Source organism: Oncorhynchus nerka, linkage group LG2, assembly GCF_034236695.1.
Source record: "Oncorhynchus nerka isolate Pitt River linkage group LG2, Oner_Uvic_2.0, whole genome shotgun sequence".
In the NCBI taxonomy this organism is placed as follows: Eukaryota; Metazoa; Chordata; class Actinopteri; order Salmoniformes; family Salmonidae; genus Oncorhynchus; species Oncorhynchus nerka.
In genome coordinates, this window is record NC_088397.1 from 28,127,134 (window position 1) to 28,152,236 (window position 25,103).

The following is a 25,103-nucleotide window of genomic DNA, read 5'->3' on the forward strand; positions in this document are numbered from 1 at the left end:
CAATCTCAATCGCACTTCACATTGCCCTTTCTCACCTGGACAAAAGGAACACCTGTGTGAGAATGCTGTTCATCGACTACAGCTTAGCGTTCAACACCATAGTGCCCACAAAGCTCATCACTAAGCTAAGGACTCTGGGAGTCCTTAGCTTCCCTCTGCAACTGGATCCTGGACTTCCTGACGGGCCGCCCCCAGGTGGTAAGAGTAGGCAACAACATGTCTGCCACGCTGATCCTTAACACTGGGGCTCTTCACGGGTGTGTACTTAGTCCCCTCCTGTATTCCCTGTTCACCCACAACTGCGTGGCCAAACACGACTCCAACACCATCATTAAGTTGGCTGACGACACAACAGTGATAGGCCTGATCACCGACAGCGATGAGACGGCCTATAGGGAGGAGGTCAGAGAACTGGCAGTGTGGTGCCAGGACAACAACCTCTCCCTCAATGTGAGCAAGACAAAGGAGCTGATCGTGGACTACAGGAAAAGGCGGGCCAAACAGGTCCCCATTAACATCGACGAGCGGGTCGAGAGTTTCACGTTCCTTGGTGTCCACATCACCAACGAACTATCATGGTCCAAACATACCAAGACAGTTGTGAAGACTGCACGACAAAACCTTTTCCCCCTCAGGAGACTGAAAAGATTTGGCATGGGCCCCCAGATCCCTAAAGGTTTCTACAGCTGCACCATTGAGAGCATCCTGACCGGTTGCATCACCGCCTGGTATGGCAACTGCTCGGCATCTGACCGTAAGACGCTACAGAGGGTAGTGCGAATGGCCCATTGCATCACTGGGGCCAAGCTTCCTGTCATCCAGGACCTATATAATAGGCGGTGTCAGAGACTCCAGTCACCCAAGTTAAAGACTGTTTTCTCTGCTACCGCACGGCAAGCGGTACTGGATCGCCACGTCTTGGACCAAAAGTCTCCTCAACAGCTTCTACCCCCCAATCCATTAGACTGCTGAACAATTCACAAATATCGCCACCGGACAATTTACATTGACCCCCCCACCTTGTACACTGCTACTACTCGCTGTTTGTTTGTTACCTATACATAGTCACTTCGCCCCCACCTACATGTACAGATTACCTCAACTAGCCTGTACCCCCACACACTGACTCGGTAACAGTGCCACCTGTATTTAGCCTCGTTAATGTTATTCTTATTGTGTTACTTTTTATTATTACTGTTTATTTTAGCCTACTTGTTGAATACTTTCTTCTTCTTGAACTGCACTGTTGGTTAAGGGCTTGTAAGTAAGCATTTCCACGGTAAAGTCTACACTTGTTGTATTCGGCGCATGTGGTAAATACAGTTAGATTCGATTTGATTTGACTTGAGAGGGGCCCCATGCCATTTCTACTAAATACATGATTGCATTTAAACATGCAATTGTGGTCCAAATGACAGAAAACAGACTGAGTTACCAAACCCTTCATCATTCACTCTCCGCAATCTTCCCTCTGTGTAAACTAAAGCTACTGTGAATGGACAGATTGAACCTGACTCTGGTTCTGAACTGCAGCCAGTGTCAGAAAACACTCCTCACCTGTAGACTAATTATGACCCTGTAGTTAGTAGACAGCACAGCTGCTGTGATTCCACACAGCTCAGCACAGCACCACTCTATAAAACCTAACATAGAAGAGGTATGGGCCAGTCATTATCACCACAGGAGGCTAATGCTCCAAGCAGAGACTATTTTTCAATGAGCATGACCAAAAAAATACCAACTACGGGAGGATTTCTTCAATATTTCCTACACGTCATATTCTCTCCTTTCCGTGGGCAAGAAAACGGTGCCAAAACGTGGAGAGATACTTTGTGAGATATGGTAGTGGTTAGTTTTTATAGTTTTGCCCATTAAAATGTTGTTTTCTGCTACCGGTGAAAATGATGGGGTTCCCTGGAAGCTGTGTAACTTCCCGCCCCCCAGATAGGTTTCCATGAGGCAACAAACTGATTCTACTAGAGAACTACTATGCTATACTAACTATTGTTAGTCAGGTAAGTTTCAATGAATGAATGAATGGAAGAATGGATGAATTACTTAATGAATGAATTAGTGAAATTGAAGGGAGGAATCCCAAATAAGACACAATGAATATGTAGAAAATGAGTTTTTCAGTACAGTCTAGGATAACATTTAAGAGATTATGAAGTGATTGTTGCAGTTCTATGTTGTTGTTTTTTTGGCCCCAGAAAATGTATTGGGAAAGACCATAAACAGGTGTAGTGAGTGGCAGGTGAACAGGAGCGCTGAGGGGTGGAATCTGTCGATTTTGTTCACGTGTTATTACCCTTTATCAAAATGCCTTCTTCACTTGAAGCAGGACAGTATCATTAAAGATAATACTCGACCTGGTTTTATCGCGTGAGGTAGATTAGCCCTTACATTTAGATTGTAATTTTTGGACTTCAAATATGTCAGCAATTAAACAACTACACGGCAACGGTCCAAACTCATCACAAACATCATGCCTGAGATCATTTACGTTTTATGGTAGATGTCTTCCAATGGCAGGCTGAGCTCAGACCCTGGCTCCTCCCTTCGACATAGAAGTTTCCTCAGTTTCCCGGGCTGCATCCACAAACTGTCACAAACCCGTCCCGTTGCTTCGAGGGGAAACACACGCAGGAGAAAAGGCCTAGACCATGTCATTATTCAAAAGTCGAGGTGTATTTGCGAGTCTTTGTTGGTGGAGTATCCTGTTCTTGAGTGTCAATGCGAAGACGAAGAGGGAAGACGAGACCCGGTCGATGAACGACGTCTACCGAGGGAGATGTGCGTCCAGGTGCCTCAGCTTGCACAGCACGCGCATAGCGACGCTCTCCAAACAATCTCAGGTGGAGGTAAGGCCAAAACAAGCGGGCGAGCATGCTGCTGTCTTCATGGAATAAAGTCAAAGTTGGATCAAACGCAGGCAATCCGATTTGTTTCTACTGCATTAGATAATATTCCCTTTGCTTTTTATGCGCAAATGAATTAATCAACCAGAATGTGCTTGAAATAGACCATCCCATTATTGATAAGAGAATGTTTGTTTTTCTTGTTTTGCTTTTGGTTTTGGTTTATTTATTTAGTTGATTATTAACTGATAACTGAAGTTTGGTTTTGGCCTCACAATAAGTGCTTTAGATTTGGTAAGTTTGCAAGCAAACTAGACACAATAAATGGAATGAGTTCAGTATCATGTTCTGACAGAGGAAACTGTCTGTACACTGTACTCCTCATTAGAACGTTCTCTTCACCATGTCCCATTTGTAAATCTGATTCTGCATTGAGAAGTGGAGCAACCTACTGGCTGATGGAGAGAGAGAAGCTTGTTATCCAAATTACGTCCATATCAAGCCCTTCACTACCCCTCCAGTCCCAAGCCTATGACACTGTGACTGAGCCACCCAGGTCACATGATCAAGTTCATGTTCTCCTCCTTGGATTTACAGATGACATCTGTAAATAGCCCATCCAACTACCTCATCCCCATATTGTTGTTTTTTTGCTCCTTTGCACCCCAGTATCTCTACTTGCAAGTTCATCTTCTGCACATCTATCACGCCAGTGTTTAATTGCTAAATTGTAATTACTTCGCCACTACGGCCTATTTATTGCCTTACCTCCCTAATCTTACCTCAAGTGCACACTCTGTATATAGATTTCTTTCTATTGTGTTATTGACTGTATATTTGTTTATTCCATGTGTAACTCTGTGTTGTTGTTTGTGTTGCACTGCTTTGCTTTATATTGGCCAGGTCGCAGTTGCAAATGAGAACTTGTTCTCAACTAGCCTACCTGGTTAAATAAAGGTGAAATTAATCAAATCAAATAAAACAGACAGTACATGGAGATAACTAAGCCTTAGCAGTGAACATGCCCCGTTACTCACTATTCAGCCTCAGAATTCAGAAGGATGGTCCTGTGAGAATACCCACTAGTATACTCCCATATAGTAGGCCTATATAGTTGACTGAATGAATTGCTCCATAGGGAATATGGAATGGTGAACTAGTGAGACACATGGCTATTACCTATGGTTTATTATCATAGGACTGGAACTGCACTGACATCACATCATTAGCCACACTGTTAAGCACTTGTGACCTCTCTAAGGGTCAGGATATGACCTTTAACCTGTTTAATCACTATTTCCCACGGATCATGTAGCAGGGTCAATGTTAGATTGCAAGGGCAGCCCATCTATTCCCTCTGCGATGGAATTCCTGTCATAGATCGTAGATCAAGTCTACCCGTTGTAGGAATGGATAGGATACTATGTCATGTCAGCCTATAAAATGTCTAATTCTTATTGCCAGACTTGGGTTTAGCTACAGTACGCTTCAGCTATACGTTTTCATCAATTCGACACATAGTAATGGACAGGTGAACGTGACTAAAATGAAGCATATTGTTTGAAAGGTCTCTGCTGGAAGCAGCCATGGAAATAGATCTTGGTACAGATTGTTGAATCTATCGTAAGCTTTCCATATTGAAAAGTCCCTTTCTGAGATTTTTTTAACATGACATAATCTACGTCAGACAGTGAATTCAAATCATGTTAATGCCACCATCAATCTGGATTATAGTTGTTGGACAGGACCATTAGAGTCTGCTTTGAGGTGGTTCAAATTTAGGCTTGCATCCCAAATGACACACATTCCCTATGTAGTGCACTACTTTTTACCAGGGCCCACAGGGCTCTGGTGAAAAGTAGTGCACTATATAAGAAATAGGGTGCCATTTAGGGTGTAGCTGTACCATTGATTTTCAGTCTTTCACATGTAATATTTCGGAAAACAATTGTCTGACTTGTGAGACTAGTTCTGATTTACGTCAGAGGTCACATTGTGCTCCACTCATTTAGTCAAAGTGACATAACAAAATGTCCTTATCTTTTTAAAATTTGTTTTATTCCACCTTTATCTGTTCTGACTTTCATGTCCCTTGGGCTGCCATGGGAGCCTTCATAACATGGGTATGATGAATTGTGTGAGTCCCAAATAGTATCCTATTCCCTTCACAGTGCACTACTTTTGACCAGAGCCCTATAAGCCCTGTTCAAAAGTAGTGCACTATAATGGAAATATGGTGCCATTTGGGATGCAGACATTCATTGACCTGATAATGACAGGGAGGTCAGATGACTATCTGTCTTTAGCCTTGCCTGCACTGTACACATCTGTGTGAACGTGCCTTAGGAATGCTGCAAGGAGGCATGAGGACTGCAGATGTAGCCAGAGCAATAAATTGCAATGTCTGTACTGTGAGATGCCTAAGACAGGACTACAGGGAGACAAGACGGACAACTGATCGTCTTCGCAGTGGCAGACCACATGTAACAACACATGCACAGGATCGGTACATCCGAACATCACACCTCCGGGACAGGTACAGGATGGCAACAACTGCCCGAGTTACACAAGGAACGCACAATCCCTCCATCAGTGCTCAGACTGTCCGCAACAGGCTGAGAGAGTGAACTGAGGGCTTGTAGGTCTGTTGTAAGGCAGGTCCTCACCAGACATCGCCGTTAACAATGTCACCTATGGGCACAAACCCACCATCGCTGGACCAGACAGGACTGGCAAAAAGTGTTCTTCACTGACGAGTCGGGGTTTTTGTCTCACCAGGTGTGATGGTTGGATTCGCGTTTATCGTCGAAAGAATGAGCGTTACACCGAGGCCTGTACTCTGGAGCAGGATCGATTTGGAGGTGGAGGGTCCGTCATGGTCTGGGGCGGTGTGTCACAGCATCATCGGACTGAGCTTGTTGTCATTGCAGGCAATCTCAACACTGTGCGTTACAGGGAAGACATCCTCCTCCCTCATGTGGTACCCTTCCTGCAGGCTCATCCTGACATGACCCTCCAGCATGACAATGCCACCAGCCATACTGCTCGTTATGTGAGTGATTTCCTGTAAGACAGGAATGTCAGTGTTCTGCCATGGCCAGCGAAGAACCCGGATCTCAATCCCATTGAGCACGTCTGGGACCTGTTGGATCGGAGGGTGAGGGCTAGGGCCATTCCCCCCAGAAATGTCTGGGAACTTGCAGGTGCCTTGGTGGAAGAGTGGCGTAACATCTCACAGCAAGAACTGGCAGATCTGGTGCAGTCCATGAGGAGGAGATGCTCTGCAGTACTTAATGCATCTGGTGGCCACACCAGATACTGACTGTTACTTTTGATTTTGACCTCCCCCCTTTGTTCAGGGACATGTTATTCCATTTCTGTTAGTCACATGTCTGTGGAAAATGTTCAGTTTATGTCTCAGTTGTTGAATCTTATGTTCATACAAATATTTACACATGTTAAGTTTGCTGAAAATAAACGCAGTTGACACTGAGAGGACGTTTCTTTTTTTGCCGAGTTTACTACTGAATGTCCTCTACTTTCTTCTCTCCCTAGTAATTACACTACTGACTGTCCTCTACTCTCTACTCTCCCTAGTAATTACACTACTGACTGTCCTCTACTCTCTACTCTCCCTGAATGTCCTCTACTTTCTTCTCTCCCTAGTAATTACACTACTGACTGTCCTCTACTCTCTACTCTCTCTAGTAATTATAATACTGAATGTCCTCTACTTTCTTCTCTCCCTAGTAATTACACTACTGACTGTCCTCTACTCTCTACTCTCCCTAGTAATTATAATACTGAATGTCCTCTACTTTCTTCTCTCCCTAGTAATTACACTACTGACTGTCCTCTACTCTCTACTCTCCCTAGTAATTATAATACTGAATGTCCTCTACTCTCTTCTCTCCCTAGTAATTATAATACTGAATGTCCTCTACTTTCTTCTCTCCCTAGTAATTACACTACTGACTGTCCTCTACTCTCTACTCTCCCTAGTAATTATACTACTGACTGTCCTCTACTTTCTTCTCTCCCTAGTAATTACAATACTGAATGTCCTCTACTTTCTTCTCTCCCTAGTAATTACAATGTCTACTGACTGTCCTCTACTACTCTCTACTCTCCCTAGTAATTACACTACTGACTGTCCTCTACTCTCTACTCTCCCTAGTAATTATAATACTGAATGTCCTCTACTTTCTTCTCTCCCTAGTAATTACACTACTGACTGTCCTCTACTCTCTACTCTCCCTAGTAATTACACTACTGACTGTCCTCTACTCTCTACTCTCCCTAGTAATTATAATACTGAATGTCCTCTACTTTCTTCTCTCCCTAGTAATTACACTACTGACTGTCCTCTACTCTCTACTCTCCCTAGTAATTACACTACTGACTGTCCTCTACTCTCTACTCTCCCTAGTAATTATAATACTGAATGTCCTCTACTTTCTTCTCTCCCTAGTAATTACACTACTGACTGTCCTCTACTCTCTACTCTCCCTAGTAATTATAATACTGAATGTCCTCTACTTTCTTCTCTCCCTAGTAATTACACTACTGACTGTCCTCTACTCTCTACTCTCCCTAGTAATTATAATACTGAATGTCCTCTACTTTCTTCTCTCCCTAGTAATTACACTACTGACTGTCCTCTACTCTCTACTCTCCCTAGTAATTACACTACTGACTGTCCTCTACTCTCTACTCTCCCTAGTAATTACACTACTGACTGTCCTCTACTCTCTCTAGTAATTATACTACTGACTGTCCTCTACTTTCTTCTCTCCCTAGTAATTACACTACTGACTGTCCTCTACTCTCTACTCTCCCTAGTAATTATAATACTGAATGTCCTCTACTTTCTTCTCTCCCTAGTAATTACACTACTGACTGTCCTCTACTCTCTACTCTCCCTAGTAATTACACTACTGACTGTCCTCTACTCTCTACTCTCCCTAGTAATTACACTACTGACTGTCCTCTACTCTCTCTAGTAATTATACTACTGACTGTCCTCTACTTTCTTCTCTCCCTAGTAATTACACTACTGACTGTCCTCTACTTTCTTCTCTCCCTAGTAATTACACTACTGACTGTCCTCTACTTTCTTCTCTCCCTAGTAATTACACTACTGACTGTCCTCTACTTTCTTCTCTCCCTAGTAATTACACTACTGACTGTCCTCTACTCTCTTCTCCCCCTAGTAATTACACTACTGACTGTCCTCTACTTTCTTCTCTCCCTAGTAATTACACTACTGACTGTCCTCTACTTTCTTCTCTCCCTAGTAATTACACTACTGACTGTCCTCTACTTTCTTCTCTCCCTAGTAATTACACTACTGACTGTCCTCTACTCTCTTCTCCCCCTAGTAATTATACTACTGACTGTCCTCTACTCTCTCTAGTAATTATACTACTGACTGTCCTCTACTCTCTCTAGTAATTATACTACTGACTGCCCTCTACTCTCTCTAGTAATTATACTACTGACTGTCCTCTACTCTCTTCTCCCCCTAGTAATTATACTACTGACTGTCCTCTACTCTCTGTAGTAATTATACTACTGACTGTCCTCTACTCTCCCTAGTAATTATACTACTGACTGTCCTCTACTCTCTCTAGTAATTATACTACTGACTGTCCTCTACTCTCTTCTCCCCCTAGTAATTATACTACTGACTGTCCTCTACTCTCTCTAGTAATTATACTACTGACTGTCCTCTACTCTCTCTAGTAATTATACTACTGACTGTCCTCTACTCTCTTCTCTCCCTAGTAATTACACTACTGACTGTCCTCTACTCTCTCTAGTAATTATACTACTGACTGTCCTCTACTCTCTCTAGTAATTATACTACTGACTGTCCTCTACTCTCTCTAGTAATTATACTACTGACTGTCCTCTACTCTCCCTAGTAATTATACTACTGACTGTCCTCTACTCTCTTCTCCCCCTAGTAATTATACTACTGACTGTCCTCTACTCTCCCTAGTAATTACACTACTGACTGTCCTCTACTCTCTTCTTTCCTTTCAGAACAATGGATCCCTGGGCTGGTGTCAAAATCATAGACAGTGTGCCAAGGTAACGTACTGATGTTTACATGCATACCTTACCTAACATGACGGAAATCGCACAAAACTGAATGATCTATTTTCAGAGAGGAAAAGCTCTCAGGGAAAGTCAGCAGCTGAACAAATAGCAGGATAAATCATTGTCATATTGGTTCTTACACAGTACTCTATGTACCATGCAATACCATACATCACTGTCAGCCAATATACTGCAGCTAGCTATGTACTGTTCCTCTGTAGATCATAGAGCCTACAAAATATATGATTGCAACGTATAGCGACAGGTGCTTTAGATGGATGCTTGGCTGTTAAGCTCTTAGTCTCTCCACTTTGTATTTTCATCAAATACATTTTTGTATATCCCTTTCTGGAAGTCATAATTGTCTTTGGGTACAGAGGTCCACTCATTTTTGGTAATGAGGACAGTAACGTTCTCTAACAGCCCTTCAGTATACTATCCCCACAGTGTACAGAAGTGAAGCTGACATGTTGCCTTTGTGCTTTTTCCACAGGCTTCAGTATATTGTAGTATACGCCAATAGAATGGTTGCACAGTTGTCATATCTCATCATGCAAACAGCAGTCAAACACCATTATGAACAATATTATCTCATATGTTTTTGATAAATTGAATAATGTTTTTTTCAATAACACGTTCACACTCGTAGCTATTTATTCTGAAGCCACATTCCTAATTAGTTTTGAATTGTCGTTGTGATTGTTTTGTTACTTTTTTTACTACAGTATAATACTCTGGTTAGTTGGGTGTTTATGTCACCGTGTGGGAGAGAAGCACAACAACACGCATCTCTTTCTGAGACACAGACAGACAGACAGACAGACAGACAGACAGACAGACAGACAGACAGACAGACAGACAGACAGACAGACAGACAGACAGACAGACAGACAGACAGACAGACAGACAGACAGACAGACAGACAGAGACAGAACCCAGGGTAGGCTCACAGCAGAAACACAGTCAGCCCGCCGCTGACCTCTCTTGGTGGATCCATGAAAACATTTGGCCAACTGCTCAGCAGATTTCTCCAGAACTCCAGAGAGAGTTTTCACTCAAACTTTAAACCAGGTCAATCCCTGTAGCATGATCGCATCCTCCACACTAGGCCCAAACCGATGTGCTGTTTTTTTTGCTCTGTTTTTAATGGTGAAACTGAGCATATAATAAATAATACAATTATACATTTCAGCGCTCTCCTTGTTTTCTTGAGGAGTGATGATAATGCTATTTTATTCTCGTTAAGAAAGTAATAATGATATTCTATTCTCGTTAAGAAAGAACACAGCCAATTAGAATCCTCTTCGTTGTGGAATGTTCATTACATGGTAGCTAATTGCCAAATTAGAGGCTCTGAAGTGGAGATGAAGAATCAATTTATTCTCACTAAGGAGATCTTAATGTCTCTGCGGTCTCACTTTAAAAGTAATCTTGCTTTGCTTTCAGTTACGTATCACCAATGGTTCAGTATAGCACCAGAACTCAACATTAGATTTGATTGGCTGCTCAAGGATTTCAGTCTGATTTAAGGTCTTCCTGAAATGCCACTGCCTACTATGTAATCTGTAGTTCCAACTCAACCACAAAATTGGAAGTCAGACCCTCATGTTTTGCAGTATTTGATTACAGGCGATGATTTGTTTCGCTGCGTAAGCCATCGCAGGTCTGCATTTGGTGATTGCTTGCAGCAGTGTTTACGGCTACCCTAAAAGTCCACCCACAACTTATCGGAGACAACAACAGTGATGCCATTTTTTTATGCCCTCAGTGATTACATCCAGTAGAGCTATGATCATGTTTGGTCACAATAGTCCGATCATCCTGTACTTTGCCCATGCACACTCAGCATCACGTTGTCTCTATGGACCTCCCTGGTAATGATGAGTGACTGTTAATCTGCCTGTCACTATCTCGTCGAGGCAGGCGGTCAATTAAGGCTACTATAGATGATTACCATAGTCTGACACAATAGAGTCCGGTCACATCTTCATTCAAAGGCTTAGCAGGGGATGACAGGATCGCTTCAGTGCCTCATTTAGGAGAACCGTGGACGGTCATAATTGCCATGCCATTACACCGGGCTGCCCGTCAGCCTCTCAGCTCTGTAGATATGAATGCTTAGTTGAAGTCATTATTTTTTTATCACCTCACGACAAGCCAAGGCTCTTTCAGATTGGCATTTAGGCAGCACTTGGGAGTCATTAGTGTACCAACTAACACTTACTGGTCTAGCAGTTGGGATGATGTGGCCCTAAGGACTAAAAACAAGGCTGAAATGGCACCCTATTCCATATATAGTGCACTACTTTTGACCAGAGCCCTATGCAGGCAATAGGGTGCCATTTCTAACACACCACATCTTCTTCCTTCCACCACAGACATGACCATGTGAAATAATGAACAGTGTTAGCACTACAGAGAGCTGGCACAGGCTTGTCCTCTTGTGAAAGACTCTGGAACCCCCCCAAAGCCTGTTCAATTTGTAGAAACAGGAAGGGAGAGACAAAGGCAGGGTCTTTTTTTCTCCAGGGAGGGTGTCATCTGGGCACGGTATCAAACACTGCTGTGTGCTACAGTACAGCCAGCGTGCATCCCAAACGGCACCCGTTTCCCTATTTAGTGCATTTATTTTGACCAGGGCCCATATGGCGCTGGTCAAAAGGAGTGCACTATATAGAGAACAGGGTACCGTTTGAGAAGCAGGCTCAGTCTTCACCACGCAAACAGAACAGCAGCGTTATGCACGGTCAGAAGTCACTGAGGCCATTATCTACTGTCGTTCAGAGAGGAAACGGTTCAGTCTTGTCCTACTGCATACTGAAATGGCCATGTGCACCCTGCTGGTGCTTTTCCTGTTTTCCCTGGTTCCTTTGTAAAACAGAGCAGGTTTTCCTGTGTTCAAAATGAAGAGTAAGCATTACTGACTTTCAAATGTCTATCAAATTTCTGCCATCAAGGGGTAACACTCCTTTGTCTTTTTCCATCAGTGGAAGAGAGTCCTTAGGTGTTCTGTAAATTCCTAGGTATTCTATCAGAGTCCTAGAGCTCTGCTTTATTTGCGGTCGGTCGCTGGTGGAAAGGAATGCTTGGTTTGAGTTTGAAATGGGGCGGAAAACAAAGCGTAGCCGAGAGGCACAATAAGAACGAGGAGACGAGAGAGTCTGAGCGTCAGTTGGGATTAGAGGAAGAATCTCAAGTTGGAGACCAGAGAAGGGATATAAGAGATGACAGGACGGGGACAGTCATAGTACGACATGGTACTAGGCTATGGCAGGGAGCCGAGGATCTAGACACTATTGGAGAGCTTTAGACATGCAGTACACTGTAGTATGGAGGGACTGTAGGAGAGATAAAGCGAGGACAGGGTACTACAGGAGAGTAGAGGGGTAAGAGAGAGCTAGTTGAATGTATGAGCAATGTATGAGCATGTGTTAGTGAATGGGAAAGGGTACAATGTCAGCCTGTAGCAGTTTCAGGATGTTCCTTCCATACAAGTAGCAGTGGGGCCTGGCGCGAGCTTGGCAGGGTCTCCGCATTTTAACCACCATAAAGTGGGCACCTCAGCTGCATTTAAACGTGTGCCTCCTTCCTTCACGTTATTCAGAGTTTCCGACAACTACCAGCACTCTCCACCCCATTCCACCCCTCACACAATTACTCACACACACACACACACACACACACACACACACACACACACACACACACACACACACACACACACTTGCTCATGTTTTCACAGCAACTGAAGATAAATGTGTTTCCCACTCTCATTCCGACCAAAACGTTGCCCCAGGACAACTCCGATCTTCACGCCTTGAAAACCTTCAACAACCCATTACATGGTTGAGGTTTTCTCTAGAAGGTTGTAGGAGTGTATTGGACATGCTGTTATACTTGTGTCAAGGCATAAGTAAGTAAGAAATAATAACCATAAGCATACCGAGTTTATATACTGAACACAAATATAAACGCAACATGAAAAGTGTTGGTCCCATGTTTCATTTACATTTACATTTACATTTAAGTCATTTCATGAGCTGAAAAAGATCCCAGAGATTGCCAAGACAATCCATCCACCTGACAGGTGTGGTATATCAAGAAGCGGATTAAACAGCATGATAATTACAAAGGTACACCGTGTGCTGGGGACAATAAAAGGCCACTCTAAAATGTGCAGTTTTGTCACACAACACAATGCCACAGATGTCTCAAGTTTTGAGGGAGTGTACAATTGGCATGCTGACTGCAGGAATGTCCACCAGAGCTGTTTCCAGAGAATTGAATGTTAATTTCTCTACCGTAAGCCGCCCCCCAGCGTCTTTTTAGAAAATTTGCCAGTACGTCCAACTGGCCTCACAACCACAGACCACGTGTAACCATGCCAGCCCAGGACCTCCACATCCGGCTTCTTCACCTGCGGGATCATCAGACCAGTCCCTCGGACAGCTGATGAAACTGAGGAGTATTTCTGTCTGTAATAAAGCCCTTTTTGTGGGGAAAAACCTGTTCTGATTGGCTAGGCCTGGCTCCCAAGTGGGTGGGTCTATGCCCTACCATGCCCACCCATGGCTGCACCCCTTCTCAGTCATGTGAAATCTATAGATTAGGGCCCAAATTTTTTATTTAAATTGACTGATTGCCTCATATGAAATGTAACTCAGTAAAATCATTGAAATTGTTGCATGTTGCGTTTTATATTTGTGTGCAGCATAGTTAAACCTGGATATCAAATGGATATTGTTACTCTAATATGGTAACTTTCCCCTTAGAGCCACCAGCCTTACTGTACATTGTGATGCAACATTCCCCACTGCCTTCCTCCATGGCTACCAACCACGGTGTTTCATTGCAGCATGAAATTGGAAATGTGAATATTCCCCTGGGCAGCCTATCCTGGGTTACTCATGCAGGAAGAGTGTCTCTCAGGGGACAAGGACAGCAGTACAGATTTACAAGCCACTTACAGGAAGCACATAGTTAATAAAAAAAACACCGTGGAAGAGTGGTGTTCTTTGATTTTCAAACATCCTATTTATTTCCCTTAAACTGATGTTCCCCAAATTAAATGTGGGTCCAGCAACCGACTGTCAAGTTCTTTAGCTGTTCTTTCCTCAAGACAGTCAGGAACACCGACAAAGCCACAGATGTCAGATGCATACAAAGATTCCTCCCAATGAACCTCAAGCTGCTAAAGTTTGTGGTAACACTTTCTGCTGTTATATTGAGGGAGATTGAGGGCAGAAGAAGTATTCAAGTATTTGCTTTGAATACCATGGTGACACGTTTTTAATTTATTAAGCTGCTTCAGAAATCTCCTGTGGTGGCATGGAAGGTGTAACAAGCCCTCACCTCCATCTCTGTTTCTCTCACCTTCAAAGTGCCTGGAACCCTGCAAGGCCTCCTGGGACCTGAAGAGCCAGTGTCGGGAGCTTTGTGAGGTACGATGACTTTTGACAGCCTCCCACTTCGTTAAGTTAGGGGGGAGGAACACGCTGAGGAGTGGCTTCATGTTGAGAGGCTAAATTAGTAGAGTTCAGTTCAGATTCTCCTCCACAGACATTTTCTTGGCAAAAGTAATCTGACACAGGCATATTTTACCTCAGTGCTTCTTCAATTTCCTTAATCAGTAAGTAATCAGAAACGGATCTTTTTCCTACAGTTTCTGTACAGTTTTTCTGCATGTTATTTCAGTAGTAAAGCATCTATGCTTTCCAACACTCTCTCTCTCTCTGTCCCCCAATCCTCCACCCCAGCGCTCAATTCCCAAGAAGCACTGGGAGTGTGTGACGAGTTGTGAGTTCCTGCGCTCGGTGGTGGCAGTGAAGCAGGGTGACTGCCCTGCCCCTGAGAAGGCCAGCGGATTCGCGGCGGCGTGTGTGGAGGGATGCGAGGAGGACAGAGAGTGCTCTGCCCAGAAGAAGTGCTGTTCCAACGGCTGTGGGCACACCTGCCAACCTCCCAAGAACCTTAACAAAGGTACAGCAACCTCCAGTACACACAGTATGTTTCGTAAAATAGACGGGAAACTTCAGTACATACATTTTTTGTTGGTTGGTTAACCAATATATTATCTGCAACCAATTTGTCGGCCAATTCAAAGATGAGATTAAAAAAACTTTCTCTTAGATAATTCACTGATGTCAGTGGAAGGTTTGATTCCCTGAGCTAACTATGTAAACAAAAAACGAATTGCTCTGGATAAGAACATCTGCCCAATGACTAAAATTGAATGATCACATGACCTTGAAACGACCCACTTCACCCTTCCAGGAGCCCCTCTGAAGCCCAGGAAGGAGCTGAGTTTTGAGGAGCTGAGGTCTGGCCAGATGGAGGTGAGCTGGTCCTCCCGATTCAACGTGTCGGCCGAGCCGGTCATCTACGTGGTCCAGAGGAGGTGGAACTACGGGATACAACCCAGTGAGGATGCTGCTACCCAGTGGGAGGTGGTAGCACAGGTTAGTCACCCTTTTTTTGGGTGATGCTCACTTATTAATACTGGATTTAGTTGATTATAAGGGGACAAATTAATGTAATCTACTTAGAGTTCACTGTGTGGCAATGTATTGATTGCTCGTGAAGTTAAACAACTCTCTGTCTCTCTCTGTCTCTCTTTCTCTCTGTCTCTCTCTCTCTCTCTCTGTCTCTCTTTCTCTCTGTCTCTCTCTCTCTCTGTCTCTCTCTCTGTCTCTCTCTCTCTCTCTGTCTCTCTGTCTCTCTCTCTCTCTCTCTCTGTCTCTCTCTCTGTCTCTCTTCTCTCTGTCTCTCTCTCTGTCTCTCTCTCTCTGTCTCTCTCTCTCTCTCTGTCTCTCTTTCTCTCTCTAGACCACAGAGGAGAAAGCGCGGCTGGCTGACATCCGGGCAGGCCGGTGGTACCAGTTCAGAGTGGCAGCAGTGAACGTCCACGGGACCAGAGGGTTCACCACTCCCAGTCGCCACATCCACACCAAGAAAGGTGTGCGTGTGTGTTTGTTTGTGTGTCTGCTTGCGTGTGCGTGTGTGTGTGTGTGTGTGTGTGTGTGTGTGAGGCTGGCTTAAACAACCTGGGGTGATATTGCACTGGCTGTAATGAAGATGAATACAGACTAATTACATTGGCTTTTGGCCATTTCTGAAGTGCTTTATTGTGCTTAAGCCCCCTAGAGCTGTAATACCTTCCAGTCAATGTATGAATAGCTTTAATAGACAGTTACTAAAGCTTAATGTATTTGGCAGCTGTAATGTGCGGTGTGGGTTAGCTGTGCTGCATTTGTCAGTGAGAATGCCTCCATGATTGATTGACCTTTTTACTGCAGTGGGTTAAATCAGGGTCACACAGGCTGATTTGTGGTACAAATCTACTTTGAAACAAAAGTATACACCTCACACACATAGTTATGGGCTTTATAAAAAGAAGACAAATATACCATGTCAGATATAGAGTTTAAATGTATTACATTTTGAGTTTGCATCCCAATGTTACACTTTATATACATCACAGAAGACTGAAATATAACAAAACGGTTTAACATAGAAACACCAGAAACACTACTGATGTCTACTTCAGACCAATGACACCTGATTGATTAATGATGTCGTCCCCAGACCCCTCCGGCCCCCCTGCCCCATCTGAGCTGAGGGTGTCCAACGTGACCTTTGGCCCTGGCGGGAGGGCGGTGTCGGTCCGGCTGCGCTGGTCCATCCCCTCAGACCTGGATGTCCCTGTACACCACTACAAGGTGTCCTGGAGCTGGGCCACAGGCAGCACTGGGGCCACAGCACCACCTAAGACAAAGAGGAGGAAGATGGTCAATGGGGTGAGTCGTAGAGTAAGGCCCCTACCTTGACATGTAGGGCCCATGTGGTAGGTCAGTCATACCAATAGAAATGGAATGATGTGGTCTGAGGGGCTTTGGCGGTCGAGTTCTAGAAACTAAAAGGGTTCTTCGGCTGTCCCCATAAGAGAGAACCCTTTTGGAACCCTTTTTCTACCCTGACATGTAGGCACTCATTAACATGGGACATTCCCTGGGACAATGTAGAGTGGAAGCCTGTTCTTTCTTTCCTCAAGCCACAACAAATGGCTTGTTGTAAGGATAAACAATGGCAGTGTGTGTGGCTTTGATGGCATAAACCTTCCAATCGCATGATGCTTAGTGCTTACACACCAAACCAAGCAATTGTATAGTTGTTGTCTGTTTTGGAAAATGAAAATTTCCCAGCAAGTTATTGCTGTGGTTATTGGACCTACTTTGTACCTTTTGTTGTGTGGATGCAGAGGACACAGCACGGTCTTCCTGACCCCATAACCCCTCTGTCCTGTGTGTGTATCCAGGGGCAGAGCTATGTGGATCTGGAGAGTCTGCGAGCTAAAAGGAGTTACAGTGTGGAGCTACAGGCCGTGTCCTACTGGGGACAGACCCCACTGAAGAGTCCCAAAGCCACCCTGCACTTCAACACACAACACAGTACGTCAACAACAGTCAAAGCTTATCAGCTGTCATTTGTTAAGGAACATTTTTGATAATTAGGCTCCCCAAATTCTGGGAACATTCTCAAAGTTCCCTGGTTTTTCTAGGAAATCCCAGTTGGAGGATTTACAGAATTTTGCAACTCTATTAAATATTTACCCAGTATATTGAGGTTGGAAGAGTGATACACTACATGACCAGTCACGAGTCATGACTGCAGTCTAATACCGTTTATCACGGTAATTAGGCTTCTCCAAGCTCTGATGCTGCTGATGGTCATTATTAGCCTACCAAACTGGCAAACTGCCTGGTACTCAGCATCAATGCAATTGTAATCAAAGATCTAATCAAACACTTCATGAGAGCCAATGAGCTCATATTGCGCAAAATTTCTATAGGCTATGCAATTGCGTGAGAAAACAGAGTGATGGCCTCTATTAAAAAGACGAGGACCCCATCAGCTTTCTATAGGCTAGGCCTATTATATTTATTTCTCAACTTTCCTAATATTAAGCACATTGTTTATCTTTACAACAGGGGTATAGCCTTCCTTTGCTGGCGTGAAAATTAACCACGGGAAAAGCTTCCTCCATTTGCTGTTTAAGTGCATAGATGGCATGTATTTGTTCCACTGCCTATGTTTCGAGACAGGTGCCTGATAATGGACCATTTGAAATCAAAACAAATTTCACACATATATTATTTTGTATATGTAAAGACAAGATTAAATTAAGAATAGTCTGATGGGTGACAATATTAGCCTATCACTTGTGAATTCTATATTATCACTTGTGAATGATGCCCAGCATAAGAAACAATGCCTTTTTTTTGCGACTTTTTCTAATCATAGTCGCACACATAGCCCATAGGCCTGTTTTGATAAGGTTTGTATTACAACTAAAGTGGCCAAATAACTTGGTGGAGTGGTGAACTTTACACCACTCCAGCCGAGGCTTGGCATTGTGCATGTTGATCTTAGGCTTGTGTGCGGCTGCTCGGCCATGGAAACCCATTTCATGGAGCTCCAGACTAGCAGTTCTTGTGCTGACGTTGCTTCCAGAAGCAGTTTGAAACTTGGTGGTCAGTGTTGCAACCGAGGACAGGCGATTTTTACGCGCTTCAGCACTCGGTGGTTCCATTCTGTGAGCTTATGTGGCCTACCTCTTCGTGGCTGAGCCGTTGTTGGTCCTAGACGTTTCCACTTCACAATAACTGCAATTACAGTTGGGCGGAAATTTGACGAACTGACTTAATGAAAAGGTGGCATCTTATGATGGTGCCACGTTGAAAGTCACTGAGCTCTTCAGTAAGGCCATTCTCCTGCCAATGTTTGTCTATGGAGATTGCATGGCTGTGTGCTCGATTTCATACGTCTGTCAGCAACGGGTGGGGCTGACATAGCCAAATCCACTAATTTGAAGGAGTGTCCACAAACTTTTGTATATACATTGGATGGTGCCCTCATTGATCATGTCCCAGCTGAAAAATGATCTGGGTATCTGGATTGACGGAAAAGGCTAATTGAGGACCTTTTTACTGAAGAGTGTGTTTGTTTCCTATGAATGTGTTTAGCATTTTGTGTATTGATGTGTATATTGATGTGAATATTGATGTGTATATTGGTGTGTATACAGGGCTGATCTGTGAAAGAGACCTTCGTCTCAGCATGACACCCTGTCAAAATGTGGGTAAAAAGGGAAAGCTATAGTGTTTTGGCATGTAGTGTATGTTTGCATCTGATCTGACATCGCTTTGTTCCCATTTTCATTGTTCCACAATCAGGGGAGGAGCAGAGGTCTGGCGCCCGCCCGGTCCCCATCTCCGAGGGCCTTATCCCTGATGTGTTGGATGTGGGCACCCCCTTCTACCAGGATGGCCAGCTGCAGGTCCGGGTCTACTGGCAGAGGAGCACAGGTATGCAGGGAGAAACCTAGACACAGCCACACATGCATGAATGAACGCACTCATAGGAGCACACGCACGCAAGCACACACACACACACACACACACACACATTTGATTTGGCCTTTGATAAGAACAGCAGTGCTGCTGAGGAAATAATCCTCTAACCACCACCTCCCTATCGTGATGTAAACAGAGAGATTATCGTAAATGTACAGGCTGCTTGTGGGTAATTAAACAAACAAAAGGCTGAAACAAAAGGCTGCGTTCTTACCAGCTGTTAAGATGCACAGAAGTACATCCTGAATCCTGTTCATGCAGGAACATGAGCACAGTAAGCTAGCACCGCTGACTCACTGGGCTACCCAGAGCACACACACTGGGCTACCCAGAGCACACACACTGGGCTACCCAGAGCACACACACTGGGCTACCCAGAGCACACACACTGGGTTACCCAGAGCACACACACTGGGCTACACAAAGAGCCATCTGAGGAACAGCTTTTCTTACATTTTGCATCAAATAATCTGTTCTGTCTGAACAAGTTGAGCTTTATGTGCTTCGTCACCAGTGTTGTGCGACAAATCGGCAGTTGATGATGAATGATTATTGATTTATACTACTTTCAATTTCTCTCAGATCCCACTGTAGTTCGGTATCGTGTCCAGTGGGTACCAGAGTACTGTGGACACAACCAGACCAAAGGAGTGGACAATATCATCACACAGGTAACCAGTTTCATTCAGCCATACAACCGATTTATGGTGAAACAAGTTATGGTGAAACTTCAAGTAAGGCAAAGGGTATTTATCTCTATTGGAGTTACAGTATAGGCTGCTCTCATCATATCTGTGTCCGCTGTCTTTAACCTCTTATAGGAGGGCTTTGCCAGCCTCCCCGGCCTGCTCTTCTCCTGTAAGTACAGAGTGAACCTCCAGCCACTGGGTACTAAGGGACGTGCCCAAGCAGAAACCACCTTCTTCTTTACCCCCTCCTGCGCCAGCATCAGGGCCAAGAGCCCCAAACACATAGCCTGTCCCGGCCAGGAAGGTGAGACACCACTGACCACCCAAAGACCACTTTGGACACTTTGTCATTGACCTAGTGACCCTTCAGTTCACATGTCCATTGGTGTACCTCCCTATGTTTGAGATGAACTACATTGAAGTTGGACTGAATCACTGATCTACATATCACCTTGCATCCTAAATGACTCGTCATTATGTGATCAAGATTTGCAATTCTGCGCATTGCTTTGCTCAAACTGGTCCCCTCAAACACTCTTTATGTTTGTCCCATAGGAACTCCTCCTCCGAAGGTGCTGTCCAAGGCAGAGAACCTGACCGCCTCTTTCATGGCCCACAAGGGTAACGTCACAGCTGTGTTTACATGGGAGGTGTCTGCGCCACTCCCACCCCGACAGCTCCACGGGTTCCAGGTCACATGGGCGGAAGTGACCTCAGCCAGTCGCCATAACAACCCTCCCAACAGCCTAATCTCACAGTCCCAGATACTACCACCAGTAAGTCCATCAGTATAAAACCAAATAGTGCTGTCCCACCAGGCACAGACGTCATTTCAGCGTCTTTTCCACGTTGGTTCAACATAATTTCATTGAAATGACGTGGAAACAACGTCAATTCAACCAGTGTCTCCCCAGTGGGGTACCACCATAACTGGAAACCCATATCAACTCAATGAATTAGCCCACCTTTATGCAACAAATCTGACCATTTGTCTCAGGAAATCAAAATTCCCATAAATATTTTTTTTTAAATCAAAGTAATCAATTTTCACAAATTCCCATGATTTGTTGCAGTTTAAATAAGTAGTTTCACGGCAAGGGGGGGGGGGTGTAGTAGAGTAAGGTGACCAAAACATCCATATAGGAAAAAGCCAACCAGCTCCCCCTTTTAACAGTTAATGAGCCCCTGTATTGTTGTCTTCCCTCTTCTGTCAGGAGCGTAATGTCCTGGTAGTGTCAGGTCTGCAGCTAGCCACCCTCTACAGGCTGGAGATCCAGGTGATTGGAGCCGGAGGAGAGGGTCCTGCCACCACCAAGACTTTTTGCACTCCCGACATCTCACCAGTCCTGCAGCACAGTAAGATCATGGATTGGATTATCTTGCTCTTTTCCAGACGCTAAAAGAGATTTATGATGTTGCAGTCTGACTAGGGTTGCAAAAGGAGAGTATATTACTGGAAACTTTCAAAGTCTACCAGTAAACTACTATAATTTTGTAACTTTCAAGAAATGTATGGAATTTTACCATATGACATCTAGTGGCCTTTTGGGGTACTGCTGACTATCTCTGGCCTCATGTCAAATATATTACAACAAATCCAATAAGATGATTTTAAAATAAATAAATGAATGACAAAGCTATAAAACTTTATTCTAAATACAACTTAGTAAATGTATGTGTTTAATGTAAGGATTTCAGCATGAACTATCCTTTCTATTTTTTACTCACTTACTTATTTGACTATATTTTTGCTGTAAATGTTTTGGGTACAAACTGGTTGTAGTTGTGACAAAAATACAATAGTTGGAGGAGTTGCAGAGTTCACTGAAAATAACGCCATTGTTGATTAGATGCTTTTTTCATTAATTAGGCTCTTTTCTCTTGAACCATGTGATCTATCCACTAGAAACTCATGGACAATATGAACACAAATATAATAAATGTATACTTTATATATGAATAAAAATATGTTTTGGTTATTCAAGTATAAATCACTATAGTTTCCATAGATTATCTGTTAATTGCCATTATTACTGAAAAATCTAGTAACTTTTGTAAATTACAGGTAGCTTTGCAACCCTAACTCTGACCATATTGTTGACTTGTTTGTCCTATCTCAGGACCTAGACTCAGGAACCATCACCAGCACCAGCCCAACATAGAGGCACTGAGAGATCAGCTGACCAGAGCTGACCAGACTGCACAGAACTAACCTCCCAGACTCAGGACACTAGAGAACGGCCACCAACAGAAGGGAGAAGGGTTCTCTTTCAGACTCTACTCAGTCATGCCTCTACTGTTGTATGTACACCCTACCAATTAAATAAATTGCTAACAAGTAGCCCACCAATAAACAGTTCACCCAACCCTTCAATGAGGAAATGCTTCTGAATGTTGCATGTGGATATGAGTCGTTATACAGTAGATTAAGATTCCTTAGAGACCTTGGCTTTGCATGTAAAATCCTAGTGTTTCTGGCATGAAATGGTTTGTATTACAACCTCCCTTGCCTTCCCTCACTTGTCACTGTTAATTAATACATTTCTTATTTGACATTTTAATATGCTGAAGATGTCATTTTGTGCCCCCACTCATGTACTGTAAATGGTGTACATACAGTTATGTCTATAATTTATTTATGTCTACAATGGTTTATTTGTATGTATTACTGTACACAGTTGTCTTTGTGTTATTTTTGACGGTGTATGTTCTTTCTAGTTCACCCTTTTGTAAACTGACATACCCTGTACAGAGATGTTTTAAGTCAAAGTAAATTCCATGTCAAAAAGCATTGTGTCTGTGCATATTTTATACTGTATGGTTCAAAAGTCCATAGTTATAAACCAGAGAAAATGGACGATCATTGTGTTTCTATTGACATTATATATTTGTTGGTGTGCAAACAAAAGGTTAGCTGGGGACGTGTGGAAACAAATACACACACCACCCAGCAACGCAGTCTGTCAGCGTTCTATACCCATGGTGCATGGCTTCACACTTGTTCCCATTCAACCCAACCAACTGGGTCTCTGTGTTTCTGCCTGTCTAACTACACTATGTGTGCACATGCACCTGAATGTGACTGCTATGGTTTCTCTCTATTTTACATCTTCGGGGTCCTTTACCTGTTTATTTTTTATCTTATGAGGGAGTTGTTGGTTCAAGCGTCGAAGCCATCCTTACTGATATGTTAATGCTGATTTAATTTGCTGTCCATCCACAGATTTAATGCGAGTAAAGTCTAACTATATAAAAAAAAAGAATGACAGCTGTGATGGATGCAGGAATTTACGGTAAAATTGTAATGATGCTGACAGATCATTTGTTCGTTCGACATGGTGGGATCTTTTTGTTTCGGTAAAATGTATTATACGACAAATGGTGGTGGAATCGCCTTTAATGCGCAATTAATGATAAAATAGCCATCATATGAAAGTAAACTTGTGGTCCTGCCACTACTTTCGGGAAACCTGGCAGTTTAAGTTAGGCTAAAGATTAAATTAATAATGAATGTTCAATGTTTCTCATTTCAATAGCTCCTTGGTCATGTGACCTACTGACTTGAACCACAGGGGTTCTATGTAAAGAGAGAGTAATCCAAAAGGCACAGACACACCCCTTGACTTTCAATTGGCACCCTTGACTTGTATGTATTCTCTCCTGATTGGTCTCTGTGGTGCTTAGTCAATGAGAACTCCGTTGCCGGCCCCATCATAACGTTTTTACACAATCTGGCAGTTTGACTAAAGTGCCAGAGGTATGAGGAAAAACATCCTCCTTTGTATTTATGGGAACAAATATTTCCTAACACTGTGGGTGTTTGGGCCAATAAAGTGCCAACTCAATTCTACCACTGACTAGTCTCTCATGCCCCTATGAATGGGGGCACAGGGCAATAGTTTCTCATCTAAACCAGCCCTTTTTTACTGGAGTACACTGACCCCTAATTGGGACTCTTTTCTTGACACACTTTAATACACTTTGGTGCTTACAATTCATTCTCTATTGTCATAGACTTGGTGGGCACTGTCATCTGTGACCTTTGTGATATGACTTTCTTTAAGCACGTACTGATGAACCTGTCACTTAATATTTTTTTTCTTAAAGTCTACAAACACTACATTTATTCACTCTGTGATAGGGTTGGATCCAATATGCTACTTGTATTATTCTCCTGTAAATGGTTCAGTGCCTATAATTTAGGCTGTGTAGAATGGGGCATAAAGGAAATTACCTCTACTAGATTATAGTGATAAGGAAATCAGCATACAGTTTTGGCATGTGTATTCGTTTGCCTATAACTAATCAGAATTCCATTATGTTTACATAAAAAAAAGAGAATACTTCAAAATGAGAAGATCCTGCCATGGAAAAGACGACAGGGTGGAAAGGAGGGGAAATAACTCCCATCATGCAGCAGGACACCTTCAGCTGCGGGGTCTTTGTATTGCAGGTTTGATAGTTATGTTTTCAATAATGAATGGTTAGCTGTTATATGGCAATTAGGTCAAAAACTCTATTTTATTTGTTGGTGTAGATGGCCAAGGAAGTTGGACAGACCTTCCCCAACATCCCCTGTCAAATTAATATAGAACCTTCACAAAAACACATGGAGCAACTGCGAAAAGAAATGGCTGAGGATATACTAAAAATGTCTGGTATGTAATGACATTTCATTCAAAGTAAATGTAAATTCTTTCTTTTTATTTAGTTGTGTGGAACAGCCATATGTTCAGTTCATGCCTATGATGTCAGAGTTCAACAAGGCCAACAACTGCTTCATGTGTGCCACTGATAAAGAACCTGGATGTGGCCGAAAGACTGACTGGGTTAGTAACTTTATTTAACATGTTTATAATCTTTTGACAACAGTGACGGCATGTAAGACAATTTATGATATAACACAATGGATGGCTAATTCACCGTACCGCATTAATATTTGATATTATTTATAACGTGTTATGCTTTGTTTTGTTTCAGATTGAATGTTTTGCATGCCAATGGTGGTTCCATGTACTGTGCCTAGGAATGAAGACAAA

At 43.2% G+C, this 25,103-nt stretch overlaps 1 protein-coding gene across 1 annotated transcript; it reads left to right on the top strand.

Annotated features, from left to right (window-relative positions):
- Positions 1-2,578: 2,578 nt before the first annotated feature.
- On the top strand, positions 2,579-22,853 carry LOC115133665 (anosmin-1-like). Its single transcript, XM_029667152.2, has 14 exons — positions 2,579-2,861; positions 8,907-8,954; positions 14,345-14,404; positions 14,720-14,942; positions 15,237-15,421; positions 15,789-15,918; positions 16,548-16,759; positions 17,278-17,410; positions 19,196-19,327; positions 19,958-20,046; positions 20,197-20,368; positions 20,620-20,840; positions 21,279-21,420; positions 22,185-22,853. Exons 1-14 carry the CDS (start codon positions 2,664-2,666, stop codon positions 22,274-22,276), a joined length of 2,037 nt encoding a protein of 678 aa, XP_029523012.1. The 5' UTR covers positions 2,579-2,663; the 3' UTR covers positions 22,277-22,853.
- Positions 22,854-25,103: the final 2,250 nt, after the last annotated feature.

Bases quoted from the DNA above. Each gene is read 5' to 3' on its own strand.
- LOC115133665 (XM_029667152.2), top strand. From the start codon at position 2,664: ATGTCATTATTCAAAAGTCGAGGTGTATTTGCGAGTCTTTGTTGGTGG. The intron at 8,955-14,344 runs GTAACGTACTGA...TCACCTTCAAAG, and splicing joins ATCATAGACAGTGTGCCAAG to TGCCTGGAACCCTGCAAGGC. The intron at 16,760-17,277 runs GTGAGTCGTAGA...GTGTGTATCCAG, and splicing joins GGAGGAAGATGGTCAATGGG to GGGCAGAGCTATGTGGATCT.